The following is a 22,419-nucleotide window of genomic DNA, read 5'->3' on the forward strand; positions in this document are numbered from 1 at the left end:
GGTGTCGAGCAGGAACACGGGGGCAGCAGGTGACCCGCAACCACAGATCCAGACTCCACAGCTCCAGAGCCAGAAAACCTGCAGGAAGTGATAGGAGGAGAGAGGAGAGGGACGAGAAAGCACAAGACTACCAGAAAGGGGAGAAGTTGTGTTAGTAACATGCAATAATGGGATGAGGTTGCATACAGAGGGAGAGAAAGTAGAGGAGAGAGGAGCTCAGTGCATCATGGGAAATCCCCCGGCAGTCTAGGCCTATAGCAGCATAACTAAGGGATGGTTCAGGACTCACCTGAGCCAGCCCTAACTATAAGCTTTATCAAAGAGGAAAGTCTTAAGCCTACTCTTAAATGTGGAGATGGTGTCTGCCTCCTGAACCCAAACTGGAACCTGGTTCCACAGGAGAGGAGCTTGATAGCTGAACGCTCTGGCTCCTAGTCTACTTTTGGAGACTCTCTTTGGAGAATGTAATAGAGAGCGTTCTGAAGGACTGCTTAGGCTGCGTGTTATCAACAATGTAAAGACTTTAACAGCCAATGACAGTTACAGGTGGGCAAGAGCGTCACTTTGTGTTCAAACGTGGTGGGGACACTTTAGGGCTCAGATTAGAGTTGTGACAAAACACTTAGCATCTGAGATGTGACAATCCAGAATATTGGGGTCACGAGATCAAGACTACAAGATATTTTATGGAAATAATCATTGAGTACACGATTGGGGGGTCCGGGGGTCCTCTCCAAGAAGATTTTGAGCATTAAACATTTAATTTTCTGCACCAATTTATGGTGGAAATGTCTAATGTTTAGTGTTAATCTAACTCAGCCAGTTAAGAGCTACATTTAGCCTTAGATATTATATGAATCTGGTTTTATCAGCTGGCAATTTTCAATGCACATTTCACAGTGCAAGTTGCAACTATTATTAACAATGATGGAAAGCTGAGTCTTTTCAGTAGCAGTAATAACAATGAACACAGGCCTATGTGAGGTTCTATCACCAGAACTCATTCATTACAGAATATTAGCACTGAGGACACCTAAAGGGCTCCACATCCTCTCAGGCTCACTTACCAGGAACTGCTACTACTGCAGGCACACACAGTATCCCGCATTCACTGATCCACCACATTAACGTTAGTTAACTAGTTTAGACCAACAATGCTGTTACAGTTCCGTTAATGATAACCCTAACCCTATCACCAGGTAACGTTAAGAAAGCATCGGCCTCATGTGGCTCCTTTTCTGTGTTTCACTAACTTTAACGTTCGTATCACCTGCTGCAGCCGCGGTGTTCAGCTGCAGGCTTACCAAAACACTAAAAGAGTGTAGTTTGACTTTGCTCGCGTTTCACACGTTTCCTTCAGTGATTCACATTAGTTCATTTCAAACGTGCGCAGAGGGACCGCCGCGCAGCTGTGGTGTTGTTTGGTAGCTGATGTCAGATCCCGGTCGCAGGCCACGGAAGCCGCAAACGTCAGTTCAGAGCTTCGGGGTGCATTTATGAATGAACGTGTGAAAGTTCTGTCACAGAACGATGTTGTTACGGATCATCTGGCTATTTTAAGTTTGTATACGGAAATCCTTGACGGTTCCTAGTGGGCATACGGCGTAGGCCCTATACCTGCGTATCACGTAGACTACACCACTGTAATTCTACCGCTATTAGACAACTGATGCACTGGTTGAAAATAATTAGATAATTACTGTTTAACGTTTAAATGACTGTTTTTGTCTTTCCTTCACATTGGGTCATGAGAGAAACGAAGGATTGGGCTATCTAGTCTGATGAAGGATTGAAAACAGTGGCGGCAGAAAGCAACTCATCCTGTTCTTGTTTGTATCTACTGCTCCTGTGCAGTGACTTCTTTTGGTCCCAGGAACTAAATTCTTCCTCTGGTATGTGATATGTTAGACTTGGAGCAGTTGCGCGCCATAAAGCTCTTTTCATTGTGTTTGCTTGTTATGAGGTTTTGAGAATATTTGTGTAAGAGTAGTTGCACTGGGTGACATGTTCTTTCATTACCACGAACACACACACTGTTGTTTTGAATCAGACTCATACACACCGTCCGGCTGCCCCAAATAGTCGCTGGGAAAATATAGAATATCACTCTAAAGTCTAATACATGGTTTCCCCCTGAGGCTCTATGACTCTTGTTTCCTTTCTGTCAGTGAATTTCTCTACATAATTAGAGATTGGGTATCTGTCAGCCCCCTTCCCCTCTCTCTGTCTGTTTCTTTATGACGAGGACAAAAAGGCTGTTTGTTCCCCGCCCGCCTCCTTTTGTCCGACGAGACAATAAACTGAGTCGGGGGTCGGGTCAGAGGAGGGGGCTTATCTTCCCAACAAGTTGCCTAACTGGCAAACTTAGACCATACTGAAGCATAATGTTGGTAATTCTCAAAAAATAAATGACCTTTAAAGTTGCAGTCCAGCCCGATGCGGGGCTGCCATGCGTACCGCCGTCCCAACTCGTCACAAACGGGAACTTGGCCGACCCCTTGCCGTTGCGTTTAACGCCATGGGTACCACTAGCATCTCTTCTGCGTATGTAGCGCTCCGTGGTCAAGAAAGCAACGATCAACGTCCAGTTAGACTTTCAAAATAAAACTAGTGGTTAACGCTGTGAAACGTCGCAGTTTGGTTATATTCAGGCATCAAAACTACTTGGTGATGTTGGGAAAAGATTGTGGTTTGGGTTAAAATAACTGTTACTTATGTGACTTACCTAAAAACAATGTTGTCTTTTTGTTTTACACGGGAAACAAACACTGGTGTCAACCCCCTCCTTACTCTGACGTTTCTGTTATTTATCTCCTACCCTTGCTTTTAGCTTCACAAAATGCCTTCGAGGAGCTTCCCACTGTGTAACAAACTGACGCCAGTCTTGAGGAACAAGTCACTTATTTTCTATTTTCACTAAATATTGATTGCACTAGCCATTTTATTGCCTGCATTTAAAATATTTATTTAATTATGTTTATGTACCATATCATGCTAAAAAGGAACAAACATCCAGCATCCAGAGCATGTACGCTACATTTCTGCAAAAAATCCACTGATGTAATTCGACATTTCTGAGAAACCGAGTCAGTCAGAGCGCTTGCAGGTTAGATTTTGTTGTTAAAATTAAATAAAATTGCAGCTTACTAATTCTTCTATTTCATGTTAGCAAAATGAAAATGTTTTGGTTGAACAAGAGCTTAGAAGTCTGAACTCTAGAGAGGGAGAGGAGGGGAAGCAGGGAGGAGAGACTCTGACAGTGGAGGAGACGGAGGAGCAGCCGATGTCACCGCGCACACACACAGATGTCACCACAGCCTGCTCTCTGCTGCACACTTGGTTGTGTTTGTGCCTTTTTATACACAATCTGTTTCAGACACAGAGAGAGAGAGAGAGTCCTCACAAGGTTAGAAAGAAGAGGAAAGCGAGGTGAGGACACTGGCTCAGTGTTGTAAAAGAGTTTTGTCTATGCTTGAGATTGCACTCAGGATTACGTTTAAATTGGAGTGGGATTAAAGGTAAATTCACCTTTTAGTACAGCCTTGAGGGCAGTCCACACTGCCGGTGCTTCGGGAGTGCTTTCATTTTAATAAATGTAACCACGCACACCGACCATGAATTTCACTCTCGCTCTTCCCTGAGCCGGGGCTGGTCGGAACAGATTATCGGCCCACGGGTTCCTGTAGCGTGAGGGGTTTACAGACAACGTCTTATGGTCGCCGACTGGATCGGAAGCTCCCTGATTTCAAATCGTAACTTTCAAACATGTTCTTCTGATCAGAGCCTCGAGTTCATCCACAGTTTGATTCTCTGGTTTTGTTTTTCTGTGCAAAAACGCAGCACACGCAAGGTCAACCAGCTGCCGGCGACTCTGCCGACAGTCTGCCTCCATGTTTGTTTCTGTCTGAAGTCACGGCTGATCATGTGAGGTCTGAAATCGTTGGTATAAACGCTGAGTGTGTGTGTGCTCCTGGTCCTGGGAATGGTCTGTTACCTTCGGTTTGAACATACTTTAGCATTTTACAGCTAAAGAGCCAGATGTGTTTTCCAGGAGTTGGTGGAGACCAAACTAGATTTAAATGGAGAGTAAATATTCATCCGCACAAACGCCACTTCATTGGGATGATCTTGTTGTTCGGTCTCTGCTGGATGTACACGTATATCAACTTCATAAGGTGTTTATATGGATTGAAAACTAAAAATCTATTAATGCTTGTTTCTGAGCCAGTTGCTTGTGTGTGCAGGCTTTGTCCCCTGACATAGACCTGATGGATTTCCTTTCCCTTGGCTTGCCATCTCCTTGGCTAAATGTGATCCAAGATATAACCCCTAAATCTGGATGATATTGATTCGCGTGACCCAAATAGTTTCAAGGTGCTTGAGCAACACATGTCCACAGCAACACATTCTCAACCACAACTCGTCAAGACCCCTTGGCGTCGCTTTAACGCCCTGGATACCCCTTTAACGCCATTTTTTTTGGACGTGTCGGGCCCGTGGTTAAGTTGGCAAGAATGAATATGCAACGTCCGGTTTGACTTTGTGAAACATCACAATTTGGTTAAGTTTAGGCACCAAAACTACTTACGTAATATACGGAACTTAACAAAAACACTGGTCTCTTGGTTTCCTGGATTTTGGCCGAACCACCTCCTCACTCTGACTTTTATATCTGTCATTTATATCCTACATCTACTTTCAGCATTCAGCTATGATGCTAAGGGGCTTCCCCCTGAGCGTTACAACTGACGCCAACGGGTCTTGACCTGCGTCCAGCACGTGAGAACATTCATGTGCTTTTTGTCCGCATGCTCCAATCTCAAAGTTGTTGAGATCACGAGATGATTAACGCCGTCAGTGCAACAGAAGTGATGCTTGATGTGTCACAGCGGCCACGAAAGCTGAGGTTTCAGGTTTGTGTGTTCTCAGCTGAGGAGCCGAGGAGATGATTAACTTTGTCTCAGGACACAGACGTTGTTTTAATCGGTCTTGGTTCTAATAGTCTTAACTTCCTCTCACCTTCATCACCTCCCTCAGCTGAATATCACTTTCCCTCTCAAGCAGCCGCGCTCTAATAGGAGCCATTCATCTCTCTTCCTCGCCGCTGAAGCTTCGGGGAGTGATGCATTTCACTGCTTCGTTCCAGCATTCTGCAAAATGCACTTGCTGACCTGCAGTGCTTTTCTCTGCACGCACAGGATGCCTGATGCCAGTTTGAGTTTTCCAAAGGTTAACAACCAAATTAAAGCATCACCTTGTTTCACAGTTACACATGCTACAGTAAACCAATTAAAAATCGGCTTCCTTTTGCTTTTATTTCTGGTTTCATCCTGCAGCATTAGATGGAAATAAAGCTGCGTTCATGAGGCCAGCATTTACTACTTTTTTGGTCTAAAAGTTCAATTAATTAAGATAAAAACACAAGTTTAATGATCCTTTGCACAACATTAAATGGCCTCACATTTTGCAACACGTCTTCAAACCTACACGACTAAATGTGTGAGCGCTGGCTCCAGTCCAGAGACCAGGCGCCGTATGTGGCAGATTGTATCCTATCTGCTTGGTAACCATGGTAATAAGGCCGTTACAGATTAACAGTTGCTGAGTCAGTGTTGATAACCGATGTTGGATTGAGTATTTAGGATTTCCTAACCTGAGATGCGATAAAATGAAGATTCTTCCTATCTTAACTTTAGACTTAAGATGGTAACTTTCTGTAATACGGCCCCAGGCGTACAGGACCTTCATTTCGGGAGGTAAGTCACGTGACCTGAGTCACATGATGTTAACCACATGGTTAAACGTTGTGAAACTGTGGTAGCTTGGTTAGGTTTAGGAAAAGATTGTGGTTTGGGTTAAATGAAGTATGTGATGTAAGTCATCCACGAAACGTTATTAAATTTAAAACATGTCAACTTCAACGTTCACACGGGACTCGAACCTCGGTCTCCTAACTTTAGACACATCCATCCACCCCGCGACCTCCTTCAAAGGACTTTGTTGCTCTTTATTAAGTGTGTGTGACGAGATCTCGCAATATTAAATGTATAAAATCTGTGTGAGGGTGAAATTGAAAAACGATGACCCCGCCACTTTTAATTTGTTTGTGTTTGGGTACCCGGTGGAAACGATAAACGGTGACAGACAAGATATAAACAATGTAGAAGTAACATTTCAAAATGCATCTGCTTTGTTTTGCATGTTGTGACTTTCAGCTCAATAAAAGATTAGTTTTCCAGTTATATAAATTGAAGATTTCTTAAATAGTGTTGTGTCGTTCTCGTGAACCCAATATAGCGTATCGTCTCATCATACTACTCCTCTGAATACTACTCCTCTGAGTACTACCTCACCTGACTTCTTCTGCCACGAGAGGCCTAACAAAAATCGTAAAAATGGGTCGGAATAAGCTGCTGCAGAATCGACATACACTACCGTAGTTTTGTTGAGGACGGGCTGTGAATTGATATTATCCATAAGATTTTCACCTGTTTTTCATACTGTTTGTGGGTCGTATATTTTCAACAATATGCCATTCACTGTATTTACATTCTGTAATTACCTCTGTAGGCTACAGTAGTTTTCAGTGTTTGTGGCGGGTCTGCTGGTGTAGCATGTAATGCACTGATTGAAATCAGCCTCGCTGTTTACTGTTCCTTACAGCTAACGCAACATTTCCTGCCTCTACTTCACATTAAAATCGTTCAAGTGGTAAAACAGAGTGGATTTTATTGTGAAGCAGTCACAGGAAGCGCATTGTTTTTGTAGGATAGCGTTCACACAAGTTGCTCATCAAACATTCATTCGTCATTTAGTTGATGTTGTCATGAGTGGACGTAACTCTGTCAGGGAGTAATGCTGTTGCCAAACATCAACCGCGATTGAATTTTAAATTTAATATAATATATTTATGTATGTGTCTCTTTGGACCCTCTTGAAAACGAGATGCTGCATCTCAAGGGGCTATCCATCAATAAAGTGAAAAACATTGAAATGGCTGCAAACACCGCACTCTACACCGTTCACTTCTACGCAGAGTATATTATTGATCATTTTAAATGTCCCTCCTCTGCTCCACATTCACTGCTACAGAATTACAGTGGGAATATCATCACGCTGTAATACTGTGAACCTCAATCACCTTCACAGCTGAATATCATCCAGATTAAACTGCAGACCTTACGGCATAACTCCACCTCTGACCCACATGCTAATAAAGCTGGGTATAAACTAAGCTCCGCCCCTGTGCCTTTCTCAGGATAGGGACATTATTTAAAGTCTAAGCCGAGTCTTTGGAGTCTAACTTCACTTCTTTTCCTCTCACCTCAATCTCCTCCTCAGCTCCGTATCACCATCAGGTCCAACAAAAGCAATTTTCTTAATCTTAATAACATGAATTCCCTTCCTTTCCTGCGACAGTACAATGTACATCAGAGGAGATGATATCCGCATCGTCTCAGCGTCTCCTATGGAGACAAAAATTATTGTTTAATCTAGAAATATTTACTGTTTTTTTTAATACAAAAACCACACTATGTAAAGGTTGCTAAATCTAAATAGTCTTTTAATTCACTACATTAAAGCCGAACCACAGAGGAAGATCTGATAAGCACAAGCCAGAGTTTTCAGTGTACTTGAAACAAGTTGAATAATTTATTGCAAATTATGCTTGACAATAATGTTTCTCTAAAAAGAAAAACAACTGAAGCAGCATTTTAATTGTGATGCTTTATTGTGATTGTGTTTTTCTTGTTTAAACAGGATGTTAAGGCAGCTTAATGGCTACTAATCGGTCCCTCCAGGATTTCGCAGGGCTTTTTTGTGATCGTAGCGGCCTAAAATGCCTGACTTTCCTGCAGCTTTTCTAAAAAATTGCGATGATAGGGGGGCAATTACTTTATTTGTTATAGTTGAATCAATAAGAGAGGCCTATTATGCTTTTCTATATTTAATGACTCATCTAAAATGTTACAGTGTTGGATGTTCATGTTAAACATGGCCAAAACTTCATAAAATGAGGTTAAAGTATTTAAAAGAAATCCCTGTGAGCCAAAACCTCAGATTTCCTCCTGTTCTGAATGCTCGGTTTTCAACAGCTTTTTCTACCGACGGCTGCGTTCTACGAATCATGTAAATCATGTAAATGCAGTCTAATAGGTCTCCTTTAAATCGTACCTTCAGGATTTCGCGGGCCTATCACTAACCTTAACCCTGCATATTTAAACCAGCTTACCTTGATTCTTTCTTGCAACTGACCGGGATGCAGTCTGACGTCCTCCGTGTGTTTCTGCCATGCTTGATTAACCACAATACTTGACGTTTAGCAGAACAAGTTACTCCACTTTGGTAAAGAAGATCTGGATCCTGGGCTTCACACATGTCTGCTGCGTCTTGTAAACAAGGAAAGGAGTTTATGGACGTGTGACAACGTTTTGTGCGAAACGGTGAATTTGTGGAAAAGTTGTACGTGTTGTGAAACGTGGCAGTTTGGTTGGGTTTAGGCAACAAAACTACTTGGTTAAGGTTAGGAAAAGATCATGGTTTGGGTTAAAAAAATGTCGTATGTGAGTTAACACGTAAGTTAACTAACGTCACTTGCGTAATTTACGTAGAACTCGTAACTTGAATAAAAATATTTAATGTTGACTTTTTGTTTCACACGGCACACGAACTCCGATCTCCTGGCTCAAAGTCGTGGTTCTGGCCCTCCGTCCACCCCGACCACCTCCTTACTCAATCTTTTCTGTTAAATTTCATATACCTGCAAACTGGCGCTACAGGGCTCCCCACTGCGTTACAAACTGGCGCCGAAGGGTCTTGACCATGTGTCCACATGTGACGAGTCGGGGAGGGAGAACGGGTTGAATGAGCAGCTTGCACAGTCTGTATATATATTTTTTTTTTTTCTGGTGAGGATGTGCTGTTATTTTTCTACAATATTTTTTCCCTGCAACGTGCTGCTGTGTGTTGTATCATCATTTCTGCCTGTCTGGTCAGGTGTTCGGCTGAAAGGAGATAAGAGCGAGTGAGGGTACACTGTTGAGACTCGGCCTGCTGTTGTGTTGGAGGCATCGCAGTCACAGAGGTCAATGACTGTCCTGACACACACACACACACACACACACACACACACAGAAAGCTGTCGGGTAATAATATTGGATGATGAAGCGTCAATCATTATAGCCAATCAGACTTTCCTGCCAACTCGTTTGTCCAATACCATCGCAGCTTGTTTGTTGTTTTTTTTTTGGGTTCGTCTGGCTCAGCTGGTGATGTCTGTGACATCATCTGTGACGTGGTCAATAATGTCATGGATCAAAATAATTGTCAGTCTGACTGAGTGAAGGCTTACAGAGAGACAGACAGAGATGGTGTGCCTCTCCATAAAAACGGCAAGACAAGTGGCAGTTTCTCAGCTGCTGTGAAAAGATGCTGAAATATCTGTGAAGAGTGTAAAATGTGTGTGTGACACCTGTATTCAGAGTGTGTGTTTGTTGTGGCTGTAACAGGAGGGAGTTTTGTATCGTAAAAGACAAGATGACATTCTCTAATGTCTGACCTGTGTACAGTTAGTAACCCTGCGTTAATGCAGCTGATGCAAATGAAGCTGTGTCTCTGCCTCATATTCAAATCTTGCCTACACCCGTGGAAAACTACCAGACACAAACCTGTTGTTGGCTTTGCATTCACTTGGGTACTGGACTGTTCGCTACAAATTCATAGGAATAACTGCAACCAGTTAGCCTAGCTTAGCATAAAGACAGGGGGAAGCAGATCAAGTATTCGCCAGTGTAGCATGTAGGCCTTGATCCGGACTGAGACTCTGTTTTTGTTGTCTGCAATACAGACCAGAAGTTAAAAGTTAAAAGCGGATCTGAAATGAATGAAAACAATGTCCACAGGAGTCATTCAGCTAGAGGTGTGTGTGTGTGTGTGTGTGTGTGTGAGCAGCAGTGTTGGTGTTCAACACTGAGCTGCAGGCAGCTGGTGACTCATCAACAGATAAAGATGCTCTCTCCCCCGTCTGGGAAATCTACATAATGGAACTTTCAGCTCAGTGGGGAAAAGTGTGTGTGTGTCTCCACATGTTCAACAGATGTTCATTTTAATGTTTGTTCTCTTGAGACTGAGGTGGTAAATGTCTTCACCTGGTCTGGAACTGAACCTGTCTTTGTTTACCTCTGCCTGTCGGTCTGTTGTTCCTCATACGTTTACATTTTATAAGGCAGGGGTGGGGGTGGGGGTATTTGTTGTTGGGCAGAACAGAAAAGAGTGTGTGTGTGTGACTCCATTATGAGGAGAAGGATATTTGTGAGAGTGCTTATTTCTCTGTAAGGAGCTTTTTTTGTAATAAACAAAGGGAGGAGGAGGACACAGGTACTTGCTGTGATGTTGGACCACTGAAACTTCAGCCCCTTCTTCTGTCTTGCATTTAAACACTAATAAATGGTCTTGCGTCATACATTTTGTATTAAACGTAAACGCTGCTTGGATTTTGTTCACTGAAAACGTTTGTTACAGGCAATGACTTGCAACCTTCTTCTTGTCTGGTTGGTTAGAGCACAAAGCTCAGGCCAGGTTTCATGTTCTGCACTCTGGATGTCATTGCATGGTCACGCATTTGTCCCTCTATATTTGTCTAATATCTAGATGTCTAATCCAAACATTAACCTAAGCACGGTCCTGATAGTTACATTAACCCTAAAACATGTGGAGAATGAGGTCCATACAGTCTTTAATCCAAACACGGATGATAAGTCACTGATCTGATGGGGAATATTAAACACTGGGACACACATGCAGACTATGAAATCCACGCACACACACACACCCAGATACAGGCAGACAGTGAGTTGGATCTATGTGGCCTCTCAGTAGTGCAGGGCTGAAAGCCTTGGCCTCATAACTCTGCTATTAACACAACACACACACACACACACACACACACACACACACACACACACACACACACACACACACACACACACACACACACACCTACACACACACCTACACACACACCTACACACACACCTACACACACACCTACACACACACCTACACACACACCTACACACACCTACACACACACCTACACACACACCTACACACACACCTACACACACACCTACACACACACCTACACACACACACACCTACACACACACACACCTACACACACCTACCTCTGGGTGGGAGTTTGGAGGATGAGCCCTTGGCCTGATCAGCCACCTGCTGGGCAGGAGGAAGCGCTTGATTTATGAGTCTGGGAGGCTGAAGAGTGTGTGTGTGTGTGTGTGTGTGTGTGTGTGTGTCCGTCCACCTGGGAACCTTCATGGACGTTATCCGGTTGACACACTCACACACAAAGTTGCTCTGGATGAGTGTTTTTTTTTATCTGAGGAAGGAAGAAGGACATGAGGACAGGAGAGATGATAATAAGAAAAGTGAGAGGAAATTAAAGTAATTAAATAAGTGAATAAAATGCAGAGTGGAATACAGACAAAGGGAGCAAGGAAGAAGGGGAGGATGTAGGTAAGGAAACACCTTCATGTCAGGTCTGTGTGTTTGTCAGCTTGTCCTGGAGTTCTTCTTTCCCCTGATGGACAAAAATTGGTTAACATATTGAATTAAAGGTGAGGCAATTGACTGATATGACACAAAATAATGGTCAAGATTCAATATGTTTCACCATCTATGATCAGCGTGTTCACCTATGATCCAGATGTCAACAGATGGGTGGAAGATTCAGACACCGCAGGCAAAGAGAGAACACGCACCAATCTAGAGCTGTGTTAGTACACTCAGTTCACGCTCTTTACTTACTTGCGTTGTTCGTACATTTCGACAGGGTAGTGTGGTTTCAAATCACTTACTGGAAATGACGACATCTAACCGCTTCTTCTTCTTTTTAAAAGGGACACATTATACTGCTTTTCCAGTCCTATATTGTAGTTCTGTGTAGCAGCTTTGCATGATTCAAAGTTCAAAAAAGCCTTCATTTCAGCCTCTGTCTGGAACAAGCTGTAGATGCTCCTGTCTCTTTAAGGCCCCCCTCTCAAAGCCCACTGTCTTCTGATTGGCCAAGACCTGAAGCATGTTACCAGGCTGTTGTTGTCGCTGGGCAGAACAGGCAGACTGAGCGTTGCTGTGCTGTTGGGCTGGCTAATGGGTATTACGGAGCAGTTGAAAACATTCAGAACAGGAGGAAACCTGAGTTGTTGTGTGTTTTTTTTTTTGTTTTTTTTTTATTCTTTTAAATCCTTTAACCTCAGTATTTGAAGCTTTGGCCATGTTTAACGTGAACATCCAACATTATAACGGTGTACATAAGTCATGAAATGTGGAAAAGCACAATAGGTCTCCTTTAATAGCGAATTGTAACCATGCGGATCATTATCGCCGTCATTTGACTTATCACTCGCCAAAACATCTGCCGGCTTGTTTGCTCACTTGACAATTTTAACAAAAATGAACGTACTAATTCTACGTTTACGATCGCAACTGTTGAAGCTTCCTCGTTTGCTGTTTTCACAAGTTTGAACAAAACGCGGGTGGTCCCTCCCCTTCCGCTACGTAGCCAAGATGGCGACCGTTGAGGGTGAGAGAGGGCATCCTGCGCGCAACTTTTTGATCGTTATGTGTGCACCATCTGGGTGCTCATAGTGCACTGCTTTTTGCCCGTACTTGTCAGCGTGAACGCACTTGTGCACTCAAAGCAGTAAGTGTGAATCTGTAAGAGCGTGAATTGAGACACAGCGTAGGAAGCTGCACAGAATGAGTTAACTAAAAATACAATAAACAAAACGACTAAAAGCTTCTTGGTAAGAACAATAATCATAAATGAGCCCAGTATCTGTATGATTATTAACACATTTACCTCCATCTGTGACACAGAAAGTTGTCTTCTTCACTTATTATGCCGGAGGTTTTGGATTTAAACACTTTTAATTCTGGGTGGGGAAAAAGAGAAGCCATCGTAGAGTGGAGGGAGGAACAAAAAGGTGCGTTTTCAACTTTAGCCATTTCAGAGAAGAAGCCTCTGCGTCTGTAAATCAGGAGATAATTACACAAAGTAAAGGAAAGGTGCAGCGTAAATGTGTCCTCCTTGGTGATAATAGTGAATTACTGCTGTTTGGATGTGTGTGTGGTTGCTGCGGATGTGTGTGTTGGACATAATAGTGAATCATTGGTGTGTGTGATTGAGGTTTAGGATTTGTTTGCTTTCCTTCACTTCTCTCCTCCGGAGCAAAGACTCTGCTAGAAGCTGAAATCTTTAACAAGTGTGCACGTGTCTTCACACAATGATGACTTTCAAAAGACACCTCGTTAATAATTTGATCCATTAGTCAGTTTCACTGCACACAATGACACACATTGTATAAGCGAGACTACACTTTATCAACGTTCATTACACTTTGCATCTAAAACCACAACTAGAATCTCACCGTATGTATTTTACTGTCTCTGTTTTACTGCCTGTATATTAAATTTTTTAATTGTGTACTGTGTGTATATCAAGAACTTGATATACACACAGTCATAGCTAAATACTAAAGCCTAAATACTAATAATTTTAAAATTACCACAAAACCTTCAACCCTTACTGTGCATTCAGACCAAATGCAAATATAATCGTTGCAGAGTTTTTATCGCTGGACAACTGCTGAGTGTTCACACACAACATGATAACGGGAATTAACACAACTCATTACTACAGCTGTATGAACCCAAACTAAACACTACGCTGGGATTTATTAGCAATAAATGGAAAACTAAAATATGATGATTTGTTAAACACATGAATTCGTGCTTTGTCAGGTCTGTCAGCAGGACAACAACTAAAATGTTTGTTTTCTGAATGGAGTTTGGTTCGATCAGGGCTATGCTATGCTAACCTGTTCACAGTAAAGTACAACGACAGCTGGAATAAAGTTACAGACACATATTTTCTGAACTTAACAGGTAGTTCAACTTCTTCACTTTCTTTTCTCCAAGTAATGTCCAGTTTTGTCCGGTTTTTATATAAATATGAAGTCGTAGTCCAGCAGAGCTCTGACGCTAACAACAACAACAGTGGAACCGGATGTGAACGGAAGCTGCTGAGAAGCTCCAGTGAAGATAAATCAAGCTGTAATCCCAAAAACTAAAGTAAAAAGCTAATTTAATAAAAGCAGTTAACTCTGAGCTCCTCCTGCGGGTAAACGGCGTAGCTGTCAGAGCAGAATCCAGACCGACTACGGGGGTTTATTTGTCCGAAAGCTGCGGCGCTGCTCCCTGCTCAGTCCTCTGCTTTTTCCCATAGTTTAGCAGCTCTCCGTTGGCCAGCGGTGTTTAACTTCTCTGGTCTGCCTGGTCCTCTCCATACAACGCTCTGAAGCCGTTGGTGACGTGCGGATAAACTCAATGCTGATGGTTATCGCAACTCGGCGTCATGCGACTCGAGCTGAAAATTTTCAACTCACGCTAAGCCCTTCGCGTCGCCGGCAGCAAGCACTCCGCACCGCCCGGCCAATAATCACGGCTTTGTGAATCTTTCGTGTGCTTGTCACTTGTCTTTGAATTGGGTGGAAATTTAGCAATGATTTGAAATTATTTTCCTGCGCCCCTTTGTAGAGGGATGGGATGTATCATTTCCGTACTTTAAAAAAGTCTTCTACCCGTTTTCTCAACAGGTAAAGGTCATGTGATGTCAGGATGCCTGGATTCCCAGCGGACCCGCCCTTTTCTGAACTCCACGGTGGTGCCATCCCAACCACTGAAGGAAGTGATGTTGTGCCTGCAGAGGACGTGAGTGACATGGAGCCGTTTCTGGATCTGTCGGAGTCTCCGTTCCTTCCCACCTCGTCTCCACTGGAGCTGAATGGGGAGGAAACGCGGCAAGTGGACGGCAGCTGGAGCCAAGATGGAGACCTGCAGGGATGTGGATCGTGAGTGTCCTCCATGGATAGATCATGAGAACTTTATATTGGACTCCCAAGGGTTTGACAAATATTATACATTCATGGCTGACAAATTCATAAATCAAACTGTAACAATCCTTCTGTAACCACGATCTTTGGGGGAAATCTCTGGATTTAATTGAGTATCTGTGGTCATGACACCTTTAGCATCAGTTTTAAACGCACTGTGGGAAGCAAAGTTATTTTATCCCAAACCATGATGTTTTCCTAAACCTAACAAAACAATTTCATTTTTATTTTGAAAGTCTCACCGGATGTTGCACATTTATTCTTGCCCGCAGAGCCCCACACGTTCAAAAAACAACTTTAAAGGGTACCCAGGGTGTTAAAAAGCAACGTCAAGGAGTCTTGACCAAGCGTCCGTATATGACGAGTTGGGAGTAAAGCTGCGTTCCTGACTGCTCAGAACTGGGAAATTTCAAAGTTGAAATAAAGCGTTCCAGGTGCTTGGTATTACGCCGAAAGAGATCGAAAAACATGGCTGACCGTGACAAAGTGGACATACAGTTGAGCTCTCAGCAGAGTTCATTATTAGGGTGGCCGTTTTAAATGAAAACAACTGACATAAATAGCTTTTACTAGATAACTGTGTCAGTTGGTAATCCTCAAGTCAGTCAGTGTTGTAGGCTATGCTTCCTAATGTTTTCATATGTTTTGGCATTTTTAACATTTTACTGAGTAACTTTTGTGCAGAGAAGATGACTTTGAGATCCTTTAATGTAACGAGCTACCTAAAAACATTAGCAGCATATTTCTACTTCAATTTACACGCAGAACAGGTTTTAATATATGATAGTAAGTCTTATTTTCTATTTAAATACCTGCAAATATACTTTTAGTTGATGGTTTACCGTGCCATTGTTGTGGGACGTCATTCAGCTGCTACTCGTGAAGTCGGGGTACATATTTTTTCTCCGAGTTCACGTGTAAGAAATCCGACTTCAAGCGGCGTCCCATGGTACTTTTTCTAGTTGGAGTCACCCCCGCTGCAGTACTGCAACAAGAACATTTAGGACTTTTTCTCTGTCTTTCTAGATTGGAGAGGAGGTGGGTCCTCTGGCATCAGTTTATGAAAGAACACGCCCTCCTGGACACCTGGCTGCGATTGGCTGAGCAGGCTGTCAGTTCTTCCAACCCCGCCCACATTACCTTTGTCACTGCCAAGGAAGAACAGAGGAAGTTTGAGGTGAGGAGAAATAAAATGAAAGGAACAAAACTTGGTCCCATAGATGAATTAAAACATAATTTGTGAATAAGTTCACATTTGACCTCCAGCAATTTTCATTCGCACAATGATTTAAAGGGTTAAAAGGGAGGTGATGGCGCATGGATAAGATGCCTGCCTTTGGTGTGGGAGACCTGGGTTCAACTGTGACACGTCCACCAATGTGTCCCTGAGCGAGACACTTAACCCCTCGTTGCTCCAGAGGCGTGCGACCTCTGACATGAACAGCAATTGTAAGTCGCTTTGGATAAAAGCGTCAGCTAAATGAATAAATGATTAAAATGAAATTACATTTCCCATCAAAGGAAATATTGAGTCTTTTAACTTTCAGTAATATAAAAAAACTTTTTTTCACAACCTTATTTATTACAGTTTTCACTTTGGATTGATCTGCATTTCATTAATATCAATTTAATTTATTAAATCTCTGTTGTTCTGTCAGAATTATGTGTTTTAGATAAATGTATTTGTAAAGTCCAGGTACAGGTTAAAGATATAATCCAGGTAGAGCGTAAACATCACTGCAGACGGTCGTGAAGAGAAAGCAGGCAATATTTATGGGGAACTCCAGCCGTTTTACCACCTTAAATCACAGTCTGAGTGTGCAGCAGAGCACCCATCCCCACCGACTGAAAAGCTGTAGGTCCTCCTTGTTTGCCCAAATTAAATTCTGCTGTCAGGTTGGTCACTGCTGAGAAATCTGATCCTGAATTAAATGTTTTGACTGGTATAAAGTGAAACTAGAGCGGCAACAATTTGTTTGAAGGTAATCGGTTGTCTTTACATCCTGACAGCAATCAATAAATCAAAATCTCTGGGGGGGGTTGTGTCTGTGGCACGCCTGTAATAATCCTCTGACTGGATGTGAATAACTGTTAGCAAACCTTGTTAAATGTAGAATTACACAATGTTTTATGTCTTGTTCCCGTTGTACATGTTTAATAAAGCTGTAGTCAGGCAGAATCTCTACTTTGCTCCACAAACTTTGTATTGGCAATTTTTTTTACAGCAGGTTTTGTTTTTGTACGATGATTTAAGTTTGTCTTAGGTGTGACTCACAACAGTAGTAAGTATCAGGACTCAGCAAGTTTCATGTGCCCAGCAGAAAGAACCAGCTCGGTTTGTTTTCCTGTATCAGGAAATAAGATGCTCTCCTTTTAAAATCCGTCAGCCCCTTTATTGTTACATTATTATATCATTCATCATATCTTATATCATTATTATTTATTTATCTCGGAGGCCTTACAGAGAGTGCTCGGATGGTTTTTACCTTTACACATGGAAAAAATACCACTGCATGAAAAATGAAAAACAATTACCTGTTTCACTTCAACACACAGGACTTATGGGTAATGAAGTCCTCTAAAGAAGCCAGAGTTCCTTCACGTAGCTGCAGTTGTGTATTCATGTTGCCTGCGTGCTTCTTTGTGTTCAGAGGCTGCGGTGCGAGGCGGGATCTCGGCTCGTCCAGTTAGACAGCCTGACCCGCAGGAACCGAGCGCTGACTCGGCTGTTTCAGGGGTCCATGCAGGCTCGGCTGCTGGCGTCAACCAGAGAGTGTGGGCAACGATGGGACAATGTGAACGCCAAACTGGAATCCATCACCAGACAGCTGAAGGTCAGAGTTCCTCAAATCTAATTTTACTCTTGGTAATGTTTGTTTTATAGCCCAGAAAGCCTTTCAGTTAATCAGTTTGTGGTGGTTTTACTGCAGCAGCAGCTCCAGGCTTTACCTACTTTAACACCGTAAAGTATCTACTGGCGTTTATCAGTTAGTCTGTGTCCCGTAACTGTGGTCATTTGTAAGAACAGTGTGCTTTAAAGGAAAATGCTGAAAAAGTTTTACTGAAGGATGTGAGGATGGAGAAACACTCTTTCTCTCTCAGCTCTTTGTCTCAGAGTGGGAGGGGTTTGAGGCAGAGAGGGACGAGCTTGCTCTCTGGTTGGCTGACCTGGACGTCCGTCTGACCGAGGTGGATCACCAGACAGGAAACACCTGTGAAAAGCTGCGACGACTCCAGGTGTGTGTCTGTCTGTATAACTAAATGCATGTCTCTTTTCCCACCTCCTGTATATTTACCTTTTTTTATGTGTGTGTGTCCGTCCAGTCCTTCCAGCAGTGTGTGTGCGTTAACTCGGGCCGTGTGAACGCCCTGCTGGGGCGTGGCGAGGCGTTGATCCAGCGCAGCCAACCGGCTGACGCTCAGCACGTAGAGAGCCGGCTGCTGGAACTGCTGCAGCGCTGCAGCCTCGTCTACAACAACATCGCACGAACACACACCCGGCTGCTGAGCATGAGACTGGTACAAACACACACACAGTAACCGCTGAAATGGAAAATACTCTACAGTTACATCTAAAAACACATTATGGATGTGAATCCAGGTCACAAGATATTTAAAAGTACTACGTGAAAGGTATTCTGGATTTACTGGATTTACTACCCCTGTGATCTACTATTGCACTTTCATGAAGGTAGGGGGGTCTTGACTTTTATGCTTTGTTCAGATTTCAGGCATCAGACGTGTTTCTCCAATCCGACTGTCTGTCTGCACTCTTATTTGCAAGTGAACAGAATGGATTTGTATGTCCAGACTGCACCGACTTATCTGCATGGGTTGCTTTTGTAACACGTTAGGTGTCCGTTAACTACGTACGCTGGTGATGTGGCTTTCCAACGGACTGTCGCTCTGCTAGTAGCAGCATGGATTCTCCTCAGCAACTATGACGCACTCTGGATTTGATGTGTCGTGTTGCGAGGGAACCGAGATGCTTCTGCAGAAATCAGATTCAAAGCACCTCCAAATGTGGCTGCAGTTCCCACAATGCACTCTCTCCTTAGACTGTCCCTGCCTTCACCTTCCAAACGGTCTCAAGCCTAATTCAGGATAACCCAGAAGGCCTCACGCACTCTTGTTTCTCACTGGCTGAGTAGCTTGATTTATTTTGTGACATCATGGAGTTAACATACATGCAAGAATAAAACTAAATTGATCTGTGCACGAGGAGGAAATAAGCAGAGGTGCCGATACAAAGTCCTCCACAGCACAATCGCAGATTCAGTTCAATTCAATCATAAACCACTGACGAGCACAGTGTATGTGTTTTAAACAACGACTCAATATTCATAAGCTCTATAGCGGAGAAACGGTTTCAAAGGAGCACGGAACCCGTTTGAGACGTAAAGGTCCGTTTGCTTGACAGCAGTGGTGGGAAATAACGGGACAGAACATTTATCTGACAGTCGGAGCTGCTCCCTACTTTTAGGATTTTATAGACAAAATGTACAGTGATCTTATAAAATACGACCGGCAGTATAAAGAAATGAAAGCGAGCTCCTCCTTCCTTCCGGCACAATGCTGCTCACACATGAATGCACCAGTAATAATATAACAACACTAACTGCATAATCAGTACTTTTACCTTTTGATACTTGGAGTACATTTTAGCAATAGTAGTTCATTACTTTTAGTTGAGTAAATGTTTGAATGTAGGACTTGTAGTGAAATGTTGACATAGTTGTTCTGCTGCTACTTTCACTTCCTCCACCCCTGAATGTCAGTTTGCCGCAACATAAACTCCTAAACAATTTAGTCTGAAATCTTGTTTTTCATATTATCGTCGCTCCTCCTTCCTCCTCCTCCTCCCTCCTTCCTTCCTCCCTCTCCATCCTCTTCCTCCTCCCTCCTTCCTTCCTCCCTCTCCATCCTCTTCCTCCTCCCTCCTTCCTTCCTCCTCCCCTCTCTCCATCCTCTTCCTCCTCCTCCTACTTCCTCCTTTCTCCCTCCTTCCTTCCTCCATCTCCATCCTCTTCCTCCTCCCTCTCCCTCCCTCCTCCTCCTACTTTCTCCCTCCTTCCTCCCTCCTTCCTTGCTCCTTCCTCCTTCCTTCCTCCTTCCTTGCCCCTCCATCCATCCTTCCTTCCTCCTCCTTCTTTCCTCCTCCCTCCTTCCTTCCTTCCTCCCTCTCCATCCTCTTCCTCCTCCCTCTCCCTCCCTCCCTCCTCCTCCTCCCTCCTCCCTCCTCCTCCTTCCCTCCCTTCCTCCTCCTCCTCCTCCTCTTCCTCCAGGTATTTGAGGATGACTGGATTCTGTCTCAGGCTTCAGACTCTGGTTGTCCTTCAGAGGGTCTATTAGAGGAAGAGGGAGCGCTTGATAAGTCCAACCTGGACCTCCCTGCAATTTCCAACCATCCTAAAGGTAAACGGACATGTAAAAAGGATAAACCACATCATGTGACAAAAATACAAATCTATCCAATAATCCATCAAACTCTTTCTTCATCCTTTCTCTAGATTTCAGCCAGTCAGCTAACCTCGCCCTCGCCATCTCCTCAGATCCGCCTGAACCCATGCACCTCCCTCCTCCTCCCTCCCCGTCCTCGCCTACCCATGAGCACCTGGGGCTGGAGTGGGACCCCTCAGTTGACATCGGACGTTCTGTCTCCCGTGACGACGCAGATTCGTCGTATTTCAGTATCCGCACTGGTAGGACATGACAGAAACTTTTAACTACATAAGAATAAAAAGTTTGATTTCACTGTTGTTTCTGAGTAGCTGCACGTTTACATTCAGCCCGGTTCTGTTTGTGGCCACGGTCACTTTATAACTTTCTAACGTTATAATGAAAGTAAGTTGTCTTTAATGGACTGTGCGTGTAGGCCTGTGTCACAGAGATGGTCTGAAGAGGCGGAGCTACCTCAGCTCCCTCGGCTCTCAGTCCGATATCAGCAACGACAACCAGGAAGCAGAATTGGTGAGTTCATTATCAATTCAATTCATTCAGCATTGTCAGAAGAAGAAAGGAGAAAACTGGGTTTGTCATAATCTCTCATCTCATGTCCCTGTATGAGAAATGAAGGGACAATTATCTTCTCTATTGAAACACAGAATCTGCTTATACTGTAGGAACTACCAAAAAATAAAACTTTCATTTATTATTCCTGTAGCTACTTACTGTGAGTACCTGTTAAAGATCTGCTTTAGTCCTCCAACTCTCTGTACAATGTTTTCCAGTAGGGCTGCAGCTAACGATGATTTTAGTATTCGAAACGATTCGTCGATGCGTCGTTTAAGAAGCACTTTTGCTTGGCGGCGGCCGAGTCTTGAAGTGGTTGTGGCGTTCTCACTACGTGACTGATCGGTGACAGGGGGGTCACACACCACCCGAGCTGACAGCGGCTGAGTCACCTGACGCTGGTCTCCAAACCAGGTTTAGTCAAGAAAACACAGGTGAAATGTGAAACGAGAAATGAGCTGTTTGTTGTTAGAAAGATAACAGTTATAAAGACAAAGAATCTGGGTGAAAGGATGGATCAGCTCACGCAGCTAGCAGGGACTGTCTGAGCTACAGAGAGCTGCAGCTCCCCGACACCCAGTTACCTCCTGACTGTGAGGTCACAGCTCACGGCCCAAAAAGGAGAACAACAAACGCACGTGGTCACATTTTCAGCTGAGGACTGCGGCTTACTTTGGCTTCAACTAAACATCCATCATGATTTCAGTTAAATGCTAAAGTTACTGTTAGCTTGTCTGTGGTCTGAGTTTACAAAGAAACACAAACCGTGACACAGAGATGATCTTCTTGACCAGGTAGTAATATCAGGTAATATCAGCCACCTTAACACCCTCATCCTGTCAGCTGATACACAGAGGAGCAGTGTCATACATATGTAGTCACATTGTATAGTTTTATTGGTTACTCTGTATTAGCAACAGGTGCTGAATTGATCTGACTTGCATCCAACATCCAAATTGATGTGTTTGAGGAGAACGACTGCAGAGATGCCACATCAGGCCGCTTCTAATTTCATTGTATACTCTCTCTCCTTTCTGTTGTTGTGCTCTGACCCAGATGCTACGTGGCCCAGAGGCTTCGTCTGTCTGTCTGTCTCACAACCACACACACACACACAGACACACACAGACACACACACACACACAGAGACAGACACACAGTCACACACACAGACACAGACACACAGACACACAGTCACACACACACAGACACAGACACACAGACACACAGAGACAGACACACAGACACACAGACACACAGACACACACAGACACACAGACACACACACAGTCACACAGTCACACACACACAGACACAGACACACAGTCACACACACACACACAGACAGACACACACACACACACAGACACACACACAGACACACACACAGACACACAGACAGACACACAGACACACACACAGACACAGACACACA

At 43.6% G+C, this 22,419-nt stretch overlaps 1 protein-coding gene across 3 annotated transcripts in view; it reads left to right on the forward strand.

The window, feature by feature from the left end:
- The window catches only part of si:ch211-137a8.2 (uncharacterized protein LOC777613 homolog), a 48,421-nt gene that overhangs the window by 11,009 nt on the left and 14,993 nt on the right, over positions 1–22,419 (forward strand). For all 3 annotated transcript variants that reach the window (XM_046074835.1, XM_046074834.1, XM_046074836.1), the window contains 8 exons: positions 14,676–14,930; positions 15,999–16,149; positions 17,624–17,806; positions 18,075–18,209; positions 18,297–18,491; positions 20,258–20,387; positions 20,483–20,674; positions 20,848–20,942. In XM_046074835.1, coding sequence (XP_045930791.1) covers positions 14,698–14,930; positions 15,999–16,149; positions 17,624–17,806; positions 18,075–18,209; positions 18,297–18,491; positions 20,258–20,387; positions 20,483–20,674; positions 20,848–20,942 — 1,314 coding nt within the window. In that variant the 5' untranslated portion in view covers positions 14,676–14,697. The remainder of the gene's footprint in view (positions 1–14,675; positions 14,931–15,998; positions 16,150–17,623; positions 17,807–18,074; positions 18,210–18,296; positions 18,492–20,257; positions 20,388–20,482; positions 20,675–20,847; positions 20,943–22,419) is intronic.

Source organism: Micropterus dolomieu, linkage group LG17, assembly GCF_021292245.1.
Source record: "Micropterus dolomieu isolate WLL.071019.BEF.003 ecotype Adirondacks linkage group LG17, ASM2129224v1, whole genome shotgun sequence".
Lineage (NCBI taxonomy): Eukaryota > Metazoa > Chordata > Actinopteri > Centrarchiformes > Centrarchidae > Micropterus > Micropterus dolomieu.